The sequence below is a fragment of the Acanthopagrus latus genome, chromosome 6 (assembly GCF_904848185.1).
Source record: "Acanthopagrus latus isolate v.2019 chromosome 6, fAcaLat1.1, whole genome shotgun sequence".
In the NCBI taxonomy this organism is placed as follows: Eukaryota; Metazoa; Chordata; class Actinopteri; order Spariformes; family Sparidae; genus Acanthopagrus; species Acanthopagrus latus.
The window spans coordinates 13,322,113-13,340,669 of NC_051044.1; the positions used below are offsets into that span (position 1 = coordinate 13,322,113).

Genomic DNA, 18,557 nt, shown 5'->3' on the forward strand with positions numbered 1-18,557 from the left:
AGCCTCAGCACGAACACCCACACAAAAACACACATTTAAATGACACGGTAACACATTCGGCCAGGCAGAGATGACAGTCTCAACCTCTCAGCCACACACATCACAACACTGGGAGAACAGTGTTGCCTGACTGCAGGGTGTTGCTGGCTATGGAGCCTGCAACAGATGGAACTGCAGCAGCAGCAGGGCAGGTGAGGTGAAAAGCAGTTGAACCGCCTGTGTCAATGCGCATGTGTGTGCATGTGCAATTTTTGAGCCTGCACAAGACTTTCACCCCTGCTATTTTAAGGTGGCTCTTTTAAAATCCTACAGCATGGCCAAGTCTCTGGCAAGAATTCAAAAGGACAGAGCATGCATAAAAACCTGACAGACACTCAGAGAGAGGAGAGTAATGGAGTAGAGCAGAATAGATGCCAGTATAATAAGGTATGCAAAGACGGTATCCAATGCAGCAGCAGCAGCAGCAGCAGCAGCAGCAGCAGCAGCAGCAGCAGCACTATCAACCGACTGAGACACGCAGAGAGATCTGTAGATAGGCTACCTCACTAGCATAATGTGTGATAATGTTAAGAGCTGCTTCACATAGATAGCATGGTACTCGCTCCCTGTAGGAGCAGACAAGCATGATCATCCCGACTCTCACTGACAGAGCGAAGTGACAAGAGGCAGGAAGAGAGAGGGGTGAGCAAGAGGCAGAGAGAGGGAGAGAGGTGCCAAAGACATGTAGCCTCAGACCTAGCGATGATGGTCTTCAAACACCCACCTCAGTCTGCTGCTGATTCCTGACGCAGTGAGCACAACCAGGGAGTAAATGCAGAATACAGGAGCTCTGATGGAGGAGCAGCAGCCAAAAATCCAAGAGCAGGAAAACGGAGAGGAGCGAGAGAAGGAATGATACAAGACTGGTGAATGTGAGATCCTGTGTGACAGAGATTATACGCTTGAATGAGATGAGCATGTATGTCTGACATGAGAGAGACAGAAATACAGAAGGACAGAAAAAAAGTGACACAAGACAGACAGAAGAGGGACGAGGGGAACGGGGAGAAAGAAAGAAAGAGACTGAGAGAAGAGACAGAATAAATGTGTGAGCTTGGGGAGTCACAGAGCAGAGCAGATGCATTAAAGGAAATGCCCCTCCCTCTTTCCTCTACACACACACCCACCTCCCTTTGCACTGTCAGCATTCGAGTAAGCATGCATTCAGTGAATCAAGAGTGAGCTGTAAATGGCAAAAGAGAAGGGTGGGCCATAGAAGTGCAAGCGATAAGCATGTATGTTCATTTGAAATTCAGTGACAAGACACTCCTTTCTGAAGTCTTCTCTGGTTTCCAAGACAGCTCCCTAGAGCTCAGATAGAAAGGGGGTATTCTATTTTACAAACCCTGTGCAAGCACTCAAAAACACCTGTAAATCCAGTGTAGATGTAAATCAACATCTACACTGCCAACAAAGAAAGTTGGTAGGACATAGTTCAAGCCCCAACAAGTAGGTCTCTAAATGCTGAAAACCAGGTCCGTTAACTAACTGTACACTCTCACCTTCATGCAGAGTGGGGTCAAGTAAGAGGATTACTTCCCTACAACAATCAATAACTTGCACTGTAATACGTCCATCAAAACTAATGCACCCTTGTAGGTGTTAGCTGCCTACTTTATGCTCTTCAGCATATTCTTTTTAGTATTTTCAAGTAATGCTAGCACAAATCAATGAGCTACGAAACCATGGCCCTCACAAAGCAGGGATGGAAGTCTGACTTGGGCGTTACTGAATTAAATATTCTATGTGAAACTGACTACCTGACTAATCTTAAAAAATTCATTGATTTTTGTTTATTTGGTAGTCAATCCAACAAATGTCACATCAACGTGATTTTAAACATGATTTTTTACCACATAAATGTAACTTTTTTAACTAATTGTGATTTTTCTAAGTACCTTAGCTGTTCCTAATGCTAGTAGAAGATTGATGATGACTGCAGGGGACTCTTTGTTCCAACTGGCTTTCCATCCTACAGATTGCTCTGGGCATGAGGTAAGTGAACAGGTGGCTGAGCAGGTAGTCAGGCTCAGAGGTGATGCCTTCAAGTGGAACGCAGCCCATGTCCCATCACGTGTTCTCTGACTCACCTGGGCCAAAGAAATATTCATCAGTGTTGAGTCAGTGTATAGATAAGCTAGTGCTTAGACAAGACAATTGATGGGTGTAGCGCCAAGTATATATTTCAAATTGTAAGACAATAAAAGCACATCGCCTGAACTGAAAGATTTATCACAAATCATGTGTGTCATATTATGAAGCACTGAAAATGAGATTTTTGAATTTTCTTTTTTTAAAAACTACGCAATTTTAACTCTCTACCTAGTTTGTGACAGGCAATTTTTAAGCTCTCCTACTTCCCCAAAATACCTTTTGCTGTGATTTACCTCCTAGGTTTATTGTGTTCAGATCAGTTTCTTTTATATTTATATTAATGGATTTGAACCCACCCATTTTGTGTATACATGTTTGTGTGTGTTGCCCAGAGCCTGAGGGGACAGCTACAGCTCCATTGTTGCGCACCACTGTCCCTGGCCTTTCTCTCGGAGCTCAAGCCCAGTCACGGCATCTTCAACTTCTGCTTCCAGCCAGACTGCAGCTCCACAGCTCGCTCCTCTCCAATCATGACACCAAGCGTCTCTGCTAGACAGTCTGATGGGGCCTCCGCAAAAGGTCCTCACCCACACTCACAATAATAACTACACTTTCAAACGTTTCAAAAGAGTTGGGGTCAAACCACATGAAGTCCATTCAGTCCTGCCAAACAGTAACATTTAATGTTGCTTTGAAATGGATAAATTCATGCTGGGTGACTGATTTTGCACCATCTGCAACTAGGGGCCACAGTTGCAGAAAAAAAAGGCACATGATCCCGAAAGCACGCTCCTAAACTTAGCCTCCAAAAATATCTATGTTCACACTGAACCGTGTGAGGTCTGGCTCTGTGCTATGTTTCTAGGGTGGGAGGCTATAGTCTGCATGTGACACTTGTGTGGTGCTTTGCCAGACAGCTGCATAAGAGAAAGACGATGCTGCTGTGATCATGCCAGGTGTTTGACTGTTTGCCCTCATCAAAACCTGCAGGGAAGTGAAAGAGGCACCCTGGTCATTCATTTTAACCCATTCCGTCCTGCTGTCATTGCAAGATATGGCTTGACACTTCACATCTATGGCAACATCGTACCCTTCCTTTTTTCTACACTCAACTAAGCCTGTTTGGTCATGTTGCTAACAGACACATAATAAACAACAACCAAAATGGTCCAAGCCAAACTGCGGGAAGGCACTATCTGGGGAAAATGTAAGCATCAGCTAATCAATCGATCAATTATCGTACAGCTGGCGTATTAACATAAGTCAGCATTTCATGCAAACTAATCCTTTAGAAAAAATGGCTTTGCATCCACTCTATTTTGCTGACAATTGTCTGATGGACCACACCTCAAAACTGTGTTGCTAGCTGAACTGCATTTAAACTTATTTTTATAAATCATGGAAAGAAGCTTTTCACATCTGTCCAATAGGGTTATTTTGTCACTCAGACCACTGAGCCCTCTACCACTTTAACTTTGTGATCTCTGCTGTGTGCCCTCAGAGTCGGGAAGCTGCCCAGTTAGGTGAACCAATGGCACTCAGTAACACTGGAGGCAGCAGCATTTCGAGTTATTTGTGCTACTGTTTTCTTAGCTAAGCCGATTCAGGGTAGCTAGTTGGCTAACTTTGTTTCAAGCTCCAACGGGGGAAATAGAACTTCTTTATAAACATGTGATATGGAGCAAAAAATTTTTTCAAACTCAGCACCAAGCAGAGATGTATATGACTATTTCGCCGATAGATGCCAGAGTTTTCTTGGCTGTGTGATAAGGTTGAAAGTTGCTGTCACAGCGACATTGGGAAGCAATGGTGACTACACCGGTGAGCTGATGAGGATTCTCTGTACCCGCCTGAGCATGTCAGCTTTTTTGCAATGAAACAGCTTTCCTGACACAGTCAAAAACAGAACAACACCTGCCTTGCAGTGGCTAAGTGGGGAGACACTACCTGAAATATGACAAGTAGCTGTCGCTACAGGTGCAGCCAACTTCAAAATCACTGTGGTACAGCGGGGTGTGGGCTAAACAGGAGGCTGCATGCACAACTAGGCATTCAGATGTGTATATGTAATTCTGGGAAAAGTAGCGCAACTCTACATCTTGAGAGTATTTCAACTTCTAAAATCTGCTGGAAAAACATGATGCAGAAGAGAGGAGCACACTCCAGGCACATCACGTCAAAGAAAAACAATGTTAGCCACGGATCTTGGTGTGATCGGCCAGTCACAATAGCATGCATCCTATGTTCTTCGAAGTTAAACTAGCAAAGCTCTGTAATCAAGTCCAGATTCACATGTTTCATGAGGTCATGAAGTCACACTGGACCTCATTTTGATTATACCTAGCACTACATATACGTATATTTTTCAGTTCACTAGAATGGCAGCACAGTCTAAACTACAGGGGCTTGCCCTCTAAAGCTTGGTACAGAATGATGCAGGCATCTAAATCACTGCTCTATCAGTGCCTCTCCTGATTTATTGCTAATCACTACATTTCTGAGAGTCTGCAACCACTCAAGGAGATGAACTGAATTTACTTGAATACAGATTACATTCAATGTTTATTTTAACACTAATGATTTTTTTCTTTCTTCTTTTTTTTTTAAAGCAGGTGGAATTTGAATTATTGATTATTTCACCTTTACAAGGAGAACTACCTTCAGTAAAACAGAACTGACTTCCAAATTATTATCCCTCTGCATACAACAGCACATAACACTTTACATGCAGTTGGTTATACATCCAGCTCCATATTGAGTTGACTCTGAAGTCCTTTGGGTATTGCTGAGGAGGCCATTAGGCTTTTAGTGCTGCAGTCTCAGCAAGGTCTCACTGGGATTTACCACACAGAGAACAGAGCAAGTGACAGGCATTAAGTAAACAAAATTACAGGCTCTGAGGAATTAGAGTGTAACTTCTTGTACAACACAAAACGCCACGTAATCCTCAATCACTTCTTAATCTGGTAGATGGGAGTTTGAGGATGCAGCATTGACTGACTGATGTCTCTGACTGATAACAAAAGGGGGTGATGATGTTATACTGCTTTAGCTTTGGAATCTACACTTATACACAGATAATCAAAAAACATGGTAGGGAAAAGCTTAGATGAAGTCACAGATCTGAAATGATGGAGTTCATAGTGGACGGTGATTATGCCACAGAGATATATTAAACCATTGTTACTGAGTGTAGGGTATCAAATCCCTGATTTGATTTGATTCCAATTCAGAGGACTACAATGTGATTATCAAAACTATTATCGATGCGTATTGCATTTTATTTCTTTGCATTATTTTTTTCCTCAGTGCAAATAATTGCTCCTATTAAAACATACTCTTCTTGTCATGATCCACAATTATAATAAACTGATTAATTTACTTCCATTATCTTTGCTCACACTCAGCCATCCTGACCAAAACTCAAGTAGCTTTGTACGTAAATACTACAGACATGTTTGTCTGTTACCATTCACCATCGAAATGGTTTAGCCATCAGGAACGTACAGTCAGGTTTAGCAAAATTGTAACATAGGATCATTATGTCTAGAACTGACTTTTAAATGGCCAAAAATTGACTTCTTTGTATTGACAGTTTATCTTTTAAAAGAGAATCATGATGCATCTAAGAATCAATTTTTTTCCCTACCCTTAAGTGCTATACAATAAACTCCTCTACAAGATTCCCACCAGACTGCAGAAATAAGACATGTATACGGGCGACGTTAAGTGAATGTGTGCACAAGAAACAATCGGCAGGATGGGAAAGAAGCAAATATTGACTTCAGCTTCAAAAAACAATATGTGAGGGTCCCAAGTGGATCTGTTTTTCTTGACACCACAATATCTAAATGATGTGGTTACCAGTTATTACAGGACTGAAGGAACTTGGGCTAAAGTAGACAGCTGATGCTGCACAACATCTGCACTCGTATGTGTATTTGGTCACCTTTACTAACACACAACATACAAACAAAAAGTTATTCCGTAGAACACACATTTTAAGATGTAAAGTTTCTACCCACATATCCATGGAGCTGTAACAATTAGTTAATTAATTGATTAAATGATTGAAAGCAAATTATTTGCCACATATATTGAGAACTGATTTATCATTTCAGTCTTTTCATGAGAAAAAATGGCAGTTTTGCTCATTCCAGTTTCTAGTTTCTTTCTTCTTTCTCTCGGTTTTGGGCTGTTGATTGGACAAAAGATGCAATTGGAAGACGTCACTTTACAATACAATTAATCGATAAATTGCAAAAATAGCCAGCAGATTAATCAATTATGGAAAGTAACAGCTGCAGCCCTACACAGCCATGAAGCCCTTTTGTTTATGGAAACACTAATTACAAGAACAGAACAGACAACCTAATAACTGAGTGATAAGTTTAACTCTGAAGAGCCGAGTTCAGCTTTTCTCATTAACCTTTGCATTTGAAAATGTGCTAGATAAAAAGTATCTATGCAATTAAGTTCTCATGTTCTCATCTAAAAATAAACGAACACAAATTAATTACTTTGCTTTGCATTCGTACATGCCATCAGAGCAGTTTTTTCAAAACCGTGTGTACAGCAAACCAAGTCCCCCAGAGTGATTAAGTGGGGCGAAATGCACTCAATACAAACAGACTCATACAGATCAATTTGAAGTATATAATCTACCATTGTTTCATCTATAATGTGAGGCAGCAATACCAAAGTAGTAAAACATAAATCACAAAAGATATCTTCGCAGTTTCATATTACATTCTCAATTTGATATTAAAGCAAAACTCTCGCCAAAATGCAACCTAGGCTTTTTCTGTCAATGTACCTGAGTCAAACCTTCATGTAAAAGCATAATTACGACGAAACACTTTAGGCTGGCAGGACAGCAGCTAGCGAAACAAGCAACTGCTAAGATAAGTCGTTCAAAAACTTTCTTTTTAGCAAACTGTGTGTACACAAACAATGTTCTCAATGCTCATGTTCACGTGTAGAGACCCTGGGGATACTACAAGCAAAGTTTCATGTTGTGTCGAGCCTTCTTTGTGTTTTAAAAATAGTGATTTTGATGCTATCGTAAAAGTGCCCATCGCACTCCAATTGAAAATGAGTTTGACCCAAAAACACGGTAAATCTTAGAAGTGCCCCTTTTGTCGTAAATTATGCTTTTACACAAAGGTTTGACTCGGGTACATTCACAAAAAAAGCCTAGGTTGCCTTTTGGTGAGAGTTTCGCTTTAAATGTCTATCTTAATCCAAAGTTAAGAGTCAGCGACCTATAGTGGTTCAAACTGCACAGTCACCAAGTGCTATAATTCAGATTCCGCATAGGGTGACGTGCCAGAGATCGACAAATCTATCCATTCATTGCTGACACAAAAAATGTGGATGTTTGATGAAATCCCACTTGCCTGCAAATTGCCTATTACCTTTTTAAATGTATCTGCCAAAGCGACTCAGGCAAGCAAATTCAGTCTTCATTGTCTGCAGTCCAATGCAAGTGGGGGATCTAATCAGGGGATGCAAAGTGCAGCACTCTAATTGCATCATTAGCTAAACCAATGACTCAGTCACAGTGACTTCAGCCTCAACCTCCCCCCACCCCTCCCTCCCTGCTCCTCTGCCCCATCCAGAAATAGGGAGTCAAGCCTCAAGCGTTTTACTGTACAGCTGCTCAAGCAGAATAATTCTAACATGTTATGTGCAACAGCACAAAATGTTAACGTTCCAGAAATATCCAACTGAAAAGCATATCATTAATGGGACTGAGCTATACAACTGTCATCCGGACATTTATCCAAACACTTGACTTCCAGAGAGTGGCAGTGATTAGATCCCAGTACTGAAGCCCAACATATTAACTGCAGCACATGATGTTGTGATGATGCCTCAACACGACAAGAATAGCCTCATCCAAAATGTTGAAGACTGTCAAAGGGCAAACAACTAGCCTGAAACGTTTTGCAGAGCACCCACAGGTAACAGTCATAGGGCACACACTCATGATTTGGATTTTGATGTAATGTGATGTTAACAGTAAACAGAGCTCTCATGATGCACAGCAAAGGGAACAGAGCCTCCGTCTTTTTCCTTTTTTTTTGACTCACTTTTGTTTGGTTGTACAGTGGTGGATGAAAAAGCCACTTGAGCAGCCCTCTTATTTGGATGACCCCCCCCGACTCGCTGTAGATAAGAGGAGGCGGTTTCCCAGCAAGTGAAAACGCAGCCTACACCAGAAATAACTTGCAGTGCACTTCCTGTCAATGTACAGTGAAAGACGTGAAGATGACACCTCTGGTCCTTCCTGTTGTGTGTGCTAAAACGAAAATGAGGGCATGATCTTTATGGGCCTCGTGTCAATGAAGATGGTGGAGATCAATCCGAAATGAGGATATGAGGATTAAGTCAGTGACCTTAACTTCAAGATCATGATATTTCCAAGCAAAATATGTGCACTATAAATCTCTCTAGATGTATTATTTTGTTAGTTGCACGTGCTTTTTCTCGTTGTCACGGCGACGCCTCGTACTGACAACCTGGCCTCTGCCGCACTGGAGCCTACTAGCTACCGTCAGTGAATGCAGCACAGTCTGACTGCGGCTGCTGAAGATGGAGAGCTTCTGGAGCTGACGGTTCCACGTCGGGTCACATCTGCAGAACCATCTCTCAGTGTTAAGATACGACGTTCCCTCTGATTTTACAAGCTTTCTCTGGCACTCAGTCTGAACTCACTCTTTGAATAACGTAGGTGTAGCGAGCGTTACCTCGGGCTAACGTTACTCTGCTCTCTCTCAATCCGAGGCGCTGGTGTCAATCCATTTTGCCATGGATTGCAGCGAACTTGAAGCTCACCACTCAACACACTCAGCAAGCTAATCGGCCAATGGAATGACTGAACACCCACTCTCTTTTTCTTCAGTGATGTAACACTTGTCCGCGTTGTGCTACTGTTTTAATAACTAGCTAACGGTAACGCTGCCATGTCATGTTAATTTCGATGCCGTTAGTTGCTAGTTGCCGTGATTAACGTTGCGTAAACTAGCTGACATGAAGGTATTTAAACGCTACCTGAACAACTGTTCTCGTTAATAAACGTGTAAATAAGCCACACGTTACTTCCAGTCAAAGGGCAAAGCCAAACTGCTCTTACCTTTGGCGAATTCCTCCTCTTCCTTTCAGTCTGTGTGAAGACCCTCAGGATTTTGTTGCTCTGACACAACTACCACGCGCTGCCCCAGAGCCCCGCCCTGCTGGCTGCGGGCAAGCTGCCATTGGATAGTTAGGATACAACTGCAGCCAGGCCGATGCCTCTCATTGGTCAGATCGCCTGCCAATCTATTTGGATTCTGCTTCCCGCGTTCTAAGCAGCTCTCACAATACATTACATGATGCAGCCTATATTTAGGTGTCAACAACCACTGCAAGCATGTGAAAACAAGTCACAGTGACCTCCAGTATTAATATACACGTAGAATATAAAAGAGAAGACAAACAGAGTTTCATCACATTTATCTTTTAATGACATGAGAAAAGCAAAACAAATTATTTGATTATTTTGATTTGATCTCTACAGTGAAACAAAAATAATTTCATCTCCTTTGGAAAGCCTGCGCAGTGATATTGTATTTCAGTGTTGGGTGCCTTTCATTGCCAACTAGCAAAGACAGAGGAAGACAATAACCTGTCAGAACAGAAACATCCTCATGTCCCGGAGGGTGAATGATTTGTCACAAGTGACTTTGACTCTTTGTGCCAGCTACATTGGATTAGCTGTCTCAGTAGTGCCAGATGTATATAGTGGGCAGTGCTGCTTGCAAGTGAGTGAGTGCGGATACAGTCAGTCTTTCATAATAAGAGGAGCTTTGACTTGAGCTGCAACCTCAGCCCCCATAAGTTCCTCTACAATCGTCAGGGCAAACTCGAAACTGGTTCCTGGCCCACGGCTGGTGATGTAATGTCCATCCTTCTGCACTCGAGCATCTGAATATTTATAGTGGTCTAAAAAAAAAAAAAAGACAGAGTAGGCTAATACCATAAGGATAATCACAATAGCCACAGACATATAAGCACTTACACACACATAATCTATCATCATTTCAACTGACCCAATTCTGGCATATTCTGTCAAATTCCTGCATCCACATTCACTTGAGTGGTGTTCTCTCCTCCACATACTGACATGATCGTCTATAGGCATCAGAGAGCTAGTACAGCACCATCTGCTGCCTGTTATGAATAATTACAACTCCTACTGTTCTGGTCAGAGCTGCAAATGTTAAAGATACTAGCGGTACATTTCAACACATTCCCCGCCCTTTCGTTTGCACAAATTGCTTTCTTTACCTCCAGCCATCATCTTCTCCTTCATTCCAGGGTGTGTTGTGACTGTGCTGCCGTACCCGATGCCATGTGCCAGAAGAGCAGTGGGACCTGCAGAAGGGCGAAGCTGTTTAAGGCTCATTTAACAGCTTCCTGTTATAAAGTGACACTAAAGAAATATGTTCTGCTGCTTGTTTCAGTCCAGGTTTTGATCTTTACGCAGTTTTATGTCAAGGGTAAAATAGGGTGAAATACTAGATACTTTAATCACTTCCCTCAAGCTGAACACAAGAAAAGGCAAAAAAAAATGCTATATTTAACATCAGTTCATTTAGTACAATAAATGAGCAGCATCAGTACAAAATATTTGATGACAACACTATGTCCTAAAGGTGTCCTCAAGTGTACCATTGTTTCTAATAATACACACATGCAGTATACAATTTCAGCCTCCCTCCAAAGACTCTGCACCACATTGAAAAGAGAAGGAAAAAAGGAGAGGCTGAAGACATTGACTGCTGCTGCATTAACTTTGGCAATGCCCTAGCACTGCAGTGAGCTCATCCAAAAACTGTTAATAAATAGAAAGTTATTGATTATGCTCCTTGGCTGCCTTCCCATGCAGTCTAAAGATTACACTTTCCCCTGGCAGAACAGCAGACTGCCCGTTGAAGCCAAGCTACTCTTGTTACAGCCAGTCCCCACCCAAAGGACGCCAGTCTGGGAGAAAGAGAGACCTTTGAGAACCAGAGTCAGACAAAGGATGATGTGAAAAGAATGGTGATGACAACCTTCTTTATATGATTTGATGAAATTCAAAAAATTACGTATCTGTGTTTTGTGGGCATGACCTTGTGCTTGGAATAAATATTAGCTAAAAAAAAAAAAAAGTATACAATACAGTCATTATTGTTCTGGTTTTCAATCGAGCCGTTTTTGAATGGACCTCTTGTACATGTCAGGATATTATTCTCCATGTTAGAATGAGTCCTACAACGGGCCCTTGTGCTGCCAGGTTCATTAAACTGTATATTCCTGTGAGGATTTCCAGTCATTTTCTAGGACACCCTTCAATCCACTTTGCCGCATTGGTCCCCGTCCCTTTTCAGAATGTCCTTCCAGTGTCCTTTCTCTGCATACGGAGGCTGTCAAATAAAATGTCAGTGCTTATGGGTTCACTCAGGGACAGTTATTAATCAGACCCTAACCCTTTCATTACAAATGCCAAATGGGGGTCACACATGACCATAATTTAATGAAGCATGTCGTTTGTTAATAGTGTCTATTTTTCAAAACGTAGTTAAGGTGTGTGATCAACTCTTTTAAGGACAGATCTGGTTACTAATATACCAGAAAATCCACTGAATCCACTGCCATGTGTATATAAAAACTGCACCTTTTTCCTGTCCAAGATCTTTAATCATAGTTTCAGGCAAATCCAAATCCCATTTACCGGCACAACATTAGCTTGGTATGTTTAAAACCACAATATAGTACCTTTAGTGTTATTTCTAGTTAAACATGGTTACAGGTCACACAGAGGCATAGTGCATGCTTTTTTAATTTCTATCATGGGAATGTCAAACTGGTTTGATTTGATATGGAAAATGACTGTGAGTGCATTTTGTACCCAATTACTTACAGTATGAAGAAGCTATTTTAGAAAGCGAGCACCAGAATAAACTGCACTGTGTAGGCTGGGTAATTTTCATCTATTTGATTAAAAGCAGCAGCACGGCGGTCAACTTTGAGGTCATGTCATATTTAAACTTTAACCCATAGAGAAGCATCACTATTAGAAGTTGGTCCTGTGTAATTTCATTGGTTTTCACAAAGTGTACCTGCACAGATGGCTGCAATCAGGCCTTTTCTGCCATCTTGATCCTTCAGCACCTCTTTCACAGCAGGAGACTGAAAGAGAGCATGAAAACCAGGTGCACACTGAGTCATTTGCAGGCCATGTGACTGCACAGTGTATTGGTGACTATGGTGTGATCACTGAAACAAAGTAGCAATGTTTTAAAACACATCACTGTAAGAATACAGGTTTATTAAATGCTAACAGTAACGTTCCAGCGAAACAGATTTACATTTTGGGAACACTGAGCGGGTGAGCAGACACTCCTTTATGCAACCACTGTAGCACACAGAATAATAAGAGAATAGCTAACCTAAAAAGGCATTCTTAAGAAGGATAAAAGTGTAACCAGTGATACCAAGAAACAATACATGAAATATGAGCCCAGTCTCAGTGCTTGAATATGAATTATGGAGACACATCGTATTATTGCTTTTAGGGCCATTTATTTTTCATTGTATTTATCATCCATCCAATTTCTATAGCTATTCATTCTTTTCAGGGTCACAGATGGGCTGTATCCTATCCCATCATGCACCGGGCAGGAGGTAGTCATTTATTAATTCACGCAGTATATTGAATAAAATAGAATATCCTCATGCCTCCCTGACTAAATATAAAACAAAAAATATGGTCCTGACATTGTTATTCAAGTTGTTCAAATATTCAAGTTTAATGCTGGGCCTACATTTATATGGGGCGGAAAAGAAAACCCCAAAAAATCCATTCATTTGTCTTGTTTTGTCGGTAATTTCTGTACTAACTGTTTGTGAGAACATAATTTACATGGGGTTGCAGGCATGACTTTAGTTTCTTTTTTGCTTTCAAAATAGGACATTCTGACAGGGAAAGTTTGTGAACCACTGGGCCAAACAAGACCACAGCAGCACAGCATGGCCGTCCCCTACCCTGAGCTGGTAATGGAAACAAGTGTCCTCGAGGCTTGACCTGGTACAGCCTGGCTAAAGCTGACCGACCACAACTCATGGAATAAACCTTGATGTGCTTTAAACCTCGCAGATCAAAACATGAAGAAATTCATCGGCTCACTTGGAGTTGATCTGAGTATTTCTCACCTCTGCCAGATTCTGGGCTCCTGGCATTCCTCCCGGCAGAAGCACCACATCATACGGCCCCTGGGACACAAATCATGATAGATAAAGGGAGACTGCAAGCTTTGAAATAGCAGAAAACCATCAGACATGATGATGATGATAATGAAAATATACACATAACAAAATACTAATTATGTGTACACACTGTTCTGTAATTCTGGGCTGTGTGAAGTATTTCTTAATAATGAAAAGTTCAACATCTGTGTGCTGAGAATCTATGTTTATTGGCACAAAGCGCAATAGGCTGGTGATGGGACTGAAACAACAAGTACATAATAGAATGATAATATTTGAATTTGGCTCTGTGTTGTTTTATATTTTATAACATTTAAGTGAAAAGAAAAGATCTTAATGTGCTCAGCTGAGATGCGGTATTTTACCACTTATGGTTGGAACTGGACGGTATGTCAATCTGGAGAAACAAAGGCAGATTTGTTCTAGATTCTATGGAAAATACGTTTTTCTGCTGCCCTTTTTAAGGAGTGCTGTGCAGAACTGCATTTAGCAACATAAAAACAAATATTGACCTTGTGCAAATGGAAGACGACTGAATCATTTAGACTAGCCATTTACCTGGAGAAAGCACGGGAGGAAAGAAAAAAAGCTCTTGATCAAGATAACCTAAAGATTTATAAATGTATAATATTCTCTTTTCTCTCCTACAAGAAACTGGTGAAACAGTATTATGTCATTTAATTCGTTTTGTGTATTTATAGTTATTTTTTGCTCATACTTGTAAAACTGGTAGATGAAATACTTCTGTATCATGATGGCGCAGTTTTTATTTATGGGATGGGCCAGATACCGGCATGACACAGACATAACAACTAACTAACTAACTAACTGTGGCTCTGACTAGCTTCAGGCTACCCTGTAAACATGCAAAGACAGCGTGACAGTAGACATACTGAAGCCAACCTGTTTGCTGGCCTCCTCCAGGCTGGCATCAGGGCAGATGACGACGTTTCTGCTGCACTGGACCGGCTCTTTACCCGTCAGTCCTGCAACGGTCACTGCAATCTACAGGTTTGGGTGAGCAAGACAAAGACACAGCATTGGCATGATGGCACGACATGGCATCCTGTCTGTATATGGAGCCTTTTATTTTGAAAGCTATCAAATGGCGGAGAGGGCCAGAGAGGCTGGACTTTGACATTTAACTTGGCCTCTGCCTGTACTCACTGTAAAGGTTAAGAGTGAGTCCACAGCTGTCTAAATAACGCATTGAAAAGAAAAAAAAACATCACTGTCAACGGTCAAAATAGCGCTTAAGCTAGTGCTACAGTTAGTTCGGCAAAGTTAGCAAGCTGGTTTGTGTTGACGTTAGCTCGCTTTGTGTTGTTGCTCCACGTCATTAACACAGTAACAGTATGTCTTGACAGTTACCCGGTACAACATTAACACCATGACACTGCTGTGAACCGAGTTAATGAGTGGCTAACGTTGGTATTAATCCAAGCTAGCTGGCTGACAGTAGCATTGTAAGCTAGCTAACTGCTGACGTACAGTGAATGAAGAAGCCTGCGGAGAGGCTAACGTACTAACCCCGGCTCTGCGCATGATGTCCACGGGGATAACAGTCTCCATCTCCTCGGCACCTTTAGACAGGATTACTAACGCCCTCTTGCCCGCCATGGTTAGCTCACTGTGCTACTGACAAGTGCAAAGAGGCTACTTTCAGTGTGCAACTTCCAGCAGCAACTGGCATCCCCTGCAGCGAGGGTTTGACAGGAGCGGGGTTGCCAGGCTAGGTGCCTCTATCCCCCTTTCAAGGATGGTGGTACATGTACTTTTACCACTACACAGCATATACTGAGTGTACTGTGCAGCAGTAATAATACACGTCAAGTATGATCCCTTACCTAAAACATAGTGTCATGGTTCAAACGAATATATGAACCATAACAAACATAAATAGCTTACACATGCACAGACATAGAATAGGAACTTGCATTAAAGTTATACTGAAAATAGACAAATTTGCTGCAGAGAGTTGTTGTTTATTAGTTTTGTTTAATTTTGTTATGTTGGAATTATACAATATGTTGGAATGTGCTCTGTAATCTAAACAACACCAACTAATTTGTGGTTAAACTTGCTCAGTAGACAGATCGATAAGAATACAAAAGATAATATAATTCAAGAAAACTTGTTCTCATTGATCATTCAACTGAATTGTAAGCAAGGAACATAAGTATAAAAATCTTTTATTCCAATCTTAAAGGTGTAATTTGTAAAATATGTCCAGAATTTGAAGAAAGCTCCAAAAACATGCAGGGCAGCATATCATCAGAGTAACGGACAACTGCTGCTTTGCCAGCGGTCATTGGCTGAAGCTAGCTACAAGGGAACACAGAAGTCACTGTGGGCGACAGGAATTATAGTGAGTTCCATTGCAAAGTGGAAGTTGGAATGACACGGTATTTCTGACTTCCAATCTAAAATGTTGAGTGTTTGAATGGCAAGTCTGTGAACTTCACAGCAACTACAGCAGCTAATTTAGAAGTAAAGTGCATTTAAAGAAAGACTGGCTATCTATTGAGCACAGATAAACTCAAAATGAAAGTGAAAATGACAACTACAACTTGTATATACTGCACATTCCAAACACTATATAAAGTAAATAGTGATGAAGAGGTAAACATTTGTGTTTACTACAGTATGTCTGCGGCCATACTGCTGTGATGTCATCTGTGTTTATGTCGGCAAACTTGAATGACTGCTCCATTGCACTTTTCCGCTTCTGAGGTCGTTTTTTTCCAAGAGTATGGTTGAACACACCATTAGCTCAACTTCATTTGGCATCCTGATGTGAGAGTGAACACGGTTCTGCAGTGGACACCGAACTGGGTCTGAACACAGCCTCCGAGTCCAGTTTGAAGACGGGTAATACAGCACGGAGGTGATTTACAGCAGCATGGACTAGGACTAGGACTTTGGAGACGAGACACGGGGATGAAAGAGGAAGAAGCAACAGAGACTAGAAAGTCAGCAGCTGGTGAAAATTGCCTGTAGCCACGTTTTCATATCTTACTGAATTGAGAGGTTAGCTGGTTAGCATGCTAGCTGGTTAGCATGCTAGCTAGCTAGCTTAGATGTCTCTGGCATAACGTCAGAAGTGTTCATCCTTCACATTCTGTTCATAATGCTAGCTGTTATTTTTTTTTTATATTTTGGTCCTAACTGACAAATCCCTACCCAACCACCGTCCACGTATGTGAAAATTGAAAAAGATTATCACCTATACATGTTGAACAAGCTACCCCAAGATCACGTACACAATATTAAGACCATGGTTATAAGACATATATACGATTAATATAACTTAATGATATACCACAAGAAAAAAAAAATTTCAGTCATTTAAGTTACAAACAGGCATCAAAAGGAGGTTCTCACAGTGGCCTCTTAAAACAGACAGTACATTTGTTCTTCCAGTAGATGGAGGCATTAACCAAAGATTCAGGGTGTCAGGGATGGTTGAAACAGTGATGTTCTCTGCTGTCTGGAATCCAAAGGAAAATGTTACTCAGACTGGAGTGAAGCTGTTTTTTGAATAAATGTACCTACCAGTTAATCGCAGGCTTATCATCAGCTTCAAGGTGTAATTTAAAGAGCTCATTCAGAGACATGATGAATGTGGATTTTGAAAACAACACCAGGCAGCAGGTTCACCAAGTTCACCAAGTTCTCTAAGATCTGTCTGAGAACACCTGCACCAAAACTCTTAAGACATTTAGGGAATCATATTCCAGTGTAAATCCTAGACTTAATGTCTGGGGCTTTAGTGTGCAGGCACCCATCCTAGTTAATGTGCCTCTGTGCATTCTGCTGCTGAAATTCACTTTCATATTTGTGCGACAATCTAGAGCCCAGTGAAACGGCAGATTAGACAAAAGCGTAGGGGGTGCTGGCAGCAGGTTGTTTATTGCGTGCCTGTGAGTGAATCCAAGAGGCAGCGGTGATTACCAACATATGCAGCTGGGGATCAACCGAACCAGACCCGCAGTGGCACTCAAGCTAATTTCCATACATTAATTCACTTATGTACATTTACTAATTCCTTTCAGCACGTTGTCATAAAGTGCAGGATCACACTGACAAAATGTTCCCTAAGTGACGGTCGTAAGAATGACAAGTGATGTCTGAGACAAAGGGGTCTGACTAACAACTGACAAATAACAGCCTGTAACTGTTTGCAAAGAGCTTCAACTCTAACCCATTTATACAAAACAGAACAGATTAGAACCAGTCCTGGAAAATACTGAAAACACAATCAAGACAGGAAATGTTCTGTGTTTTTATTATTTTTAACAAATCCCACGAAAAGACAAAAAACATCAATACATTGTTCCGACTGACAAGGATTGTTTGTGTAGTCAAAGCTTAAAGTGTATAGCTTATTCTTTCCATTGTTGTCCATATACTATTAAAAACACATATGTGAGCCACACTGTTGCTTTTGATGACATGTTCCTTTATTACTATAAACACGGGCACTGAAGAGACCTTCATACGTGATCCTGTTGCCATAAATACCTACCAGCACATATTAATCCACAGCTGAAAACAGTCCCACAAGTGTGCAGTATTCTCCTGTGTGAGTAAAACACAACAATGCTCTACTCTTTTAGGAAATCCATCTTAAAAAAAAAAAAAGAAATCATATATATGTTTGTTGGCATTTTTAAAGTTTTACCTCATTGGTAGTAATTGGGCTGAAGGCTGAGAATGATGGATGGGCTAGACAAGTGGAAAGTCTTGAAAACACATTTGATTTTCCTCTTTTCCAATGCTTCTTCTGACAATAAGAAAAATATACAATTGAGGCCAAAATTATAATTTAAATGTAAAAATAGTCAGCTGTTAATGATGTAAAATGTAACATTTGTAGAGCCTGACTGATATTCAATTTTTGGGACTGATGCCGATATTTGGGAGTGTGAAATTCCAATAAATAGCAGCTGATGTAAAACATTTTTGTAGTGATCCCTGAATGTACTTATTATGAGTAATGACGGAGGAGGATATTATACAATTTGAACAATAAACTTTATTGACTAAAATGACACCAGTGCACTGATACTAGGGCTGTCACGATATCAGATTTTCACAACATGATTTATGTGATCAAACTAATTCAT

General features: G+C 41.0%; 2 protein-coding genes across 7 annotated transcripts in view; both read right to left on the reverse strand.

The window, feature by feature from the left end:
- Window positions 1–9,406, reverse strand: part of kcnab2a (potassium voltage-gated channel, shaker-related subfamily, beta member 2 a) — an 86,587-nt gene extending 77,181 nt beyond the window's left edge. Inside the window, exons 1-3 of one of the 6 annotated variants that reach the window (XM_037101188.1) lie at window positions 9,272–9,382; window positions 1,938–2,129; window positions 764–829 (exon numbers count right to left, since the gene is read on the reverse strand). The gene's annotated coding sequence lies outside the window, so the exon portion shown is untranslated. Of the gene's footprint in view, window positions 1–763; window positions 920–1,937; window positions 2,130–9,271 lie in introns of all 6 variants that reach the window. The other 5 variants (XM_037101189.1, XM_037101187.1, XM_037101193.1 and 2 more) reach the window with 5 other exon arrangements.
- A 212-nt stretch (window positions 9,407–9,618) lies between these two features.
- Window positions 9,619–15,262, reverse strand: park7 (parkinson protein 7). The gene is made up of 6 exons (XM_037101205.1): window positions 14,959–15,262; window positions 14,332–14,433; window positions 13,375–13,434; window positions 12,282–12,351; window positions 10,465–10,551; window positions 9,619–10,119 (listed from the first exon to the last, which is right to left on the reverse strand). The coding sequence occupies exons 1-6, from the start codon at window positions 15,046–15,048 to the stop codon at window positions 9,959–9,961; spliced, it is 570 nt and encodes a 189-aa protein (XP_036957100.1). The 5' UTR covers window positions 15,049–15,262; the 3' UTR covers window positions 9,619–9,958.
- Window positions 15,263–18,557: the final 3,295 nt, after the last annotated feature.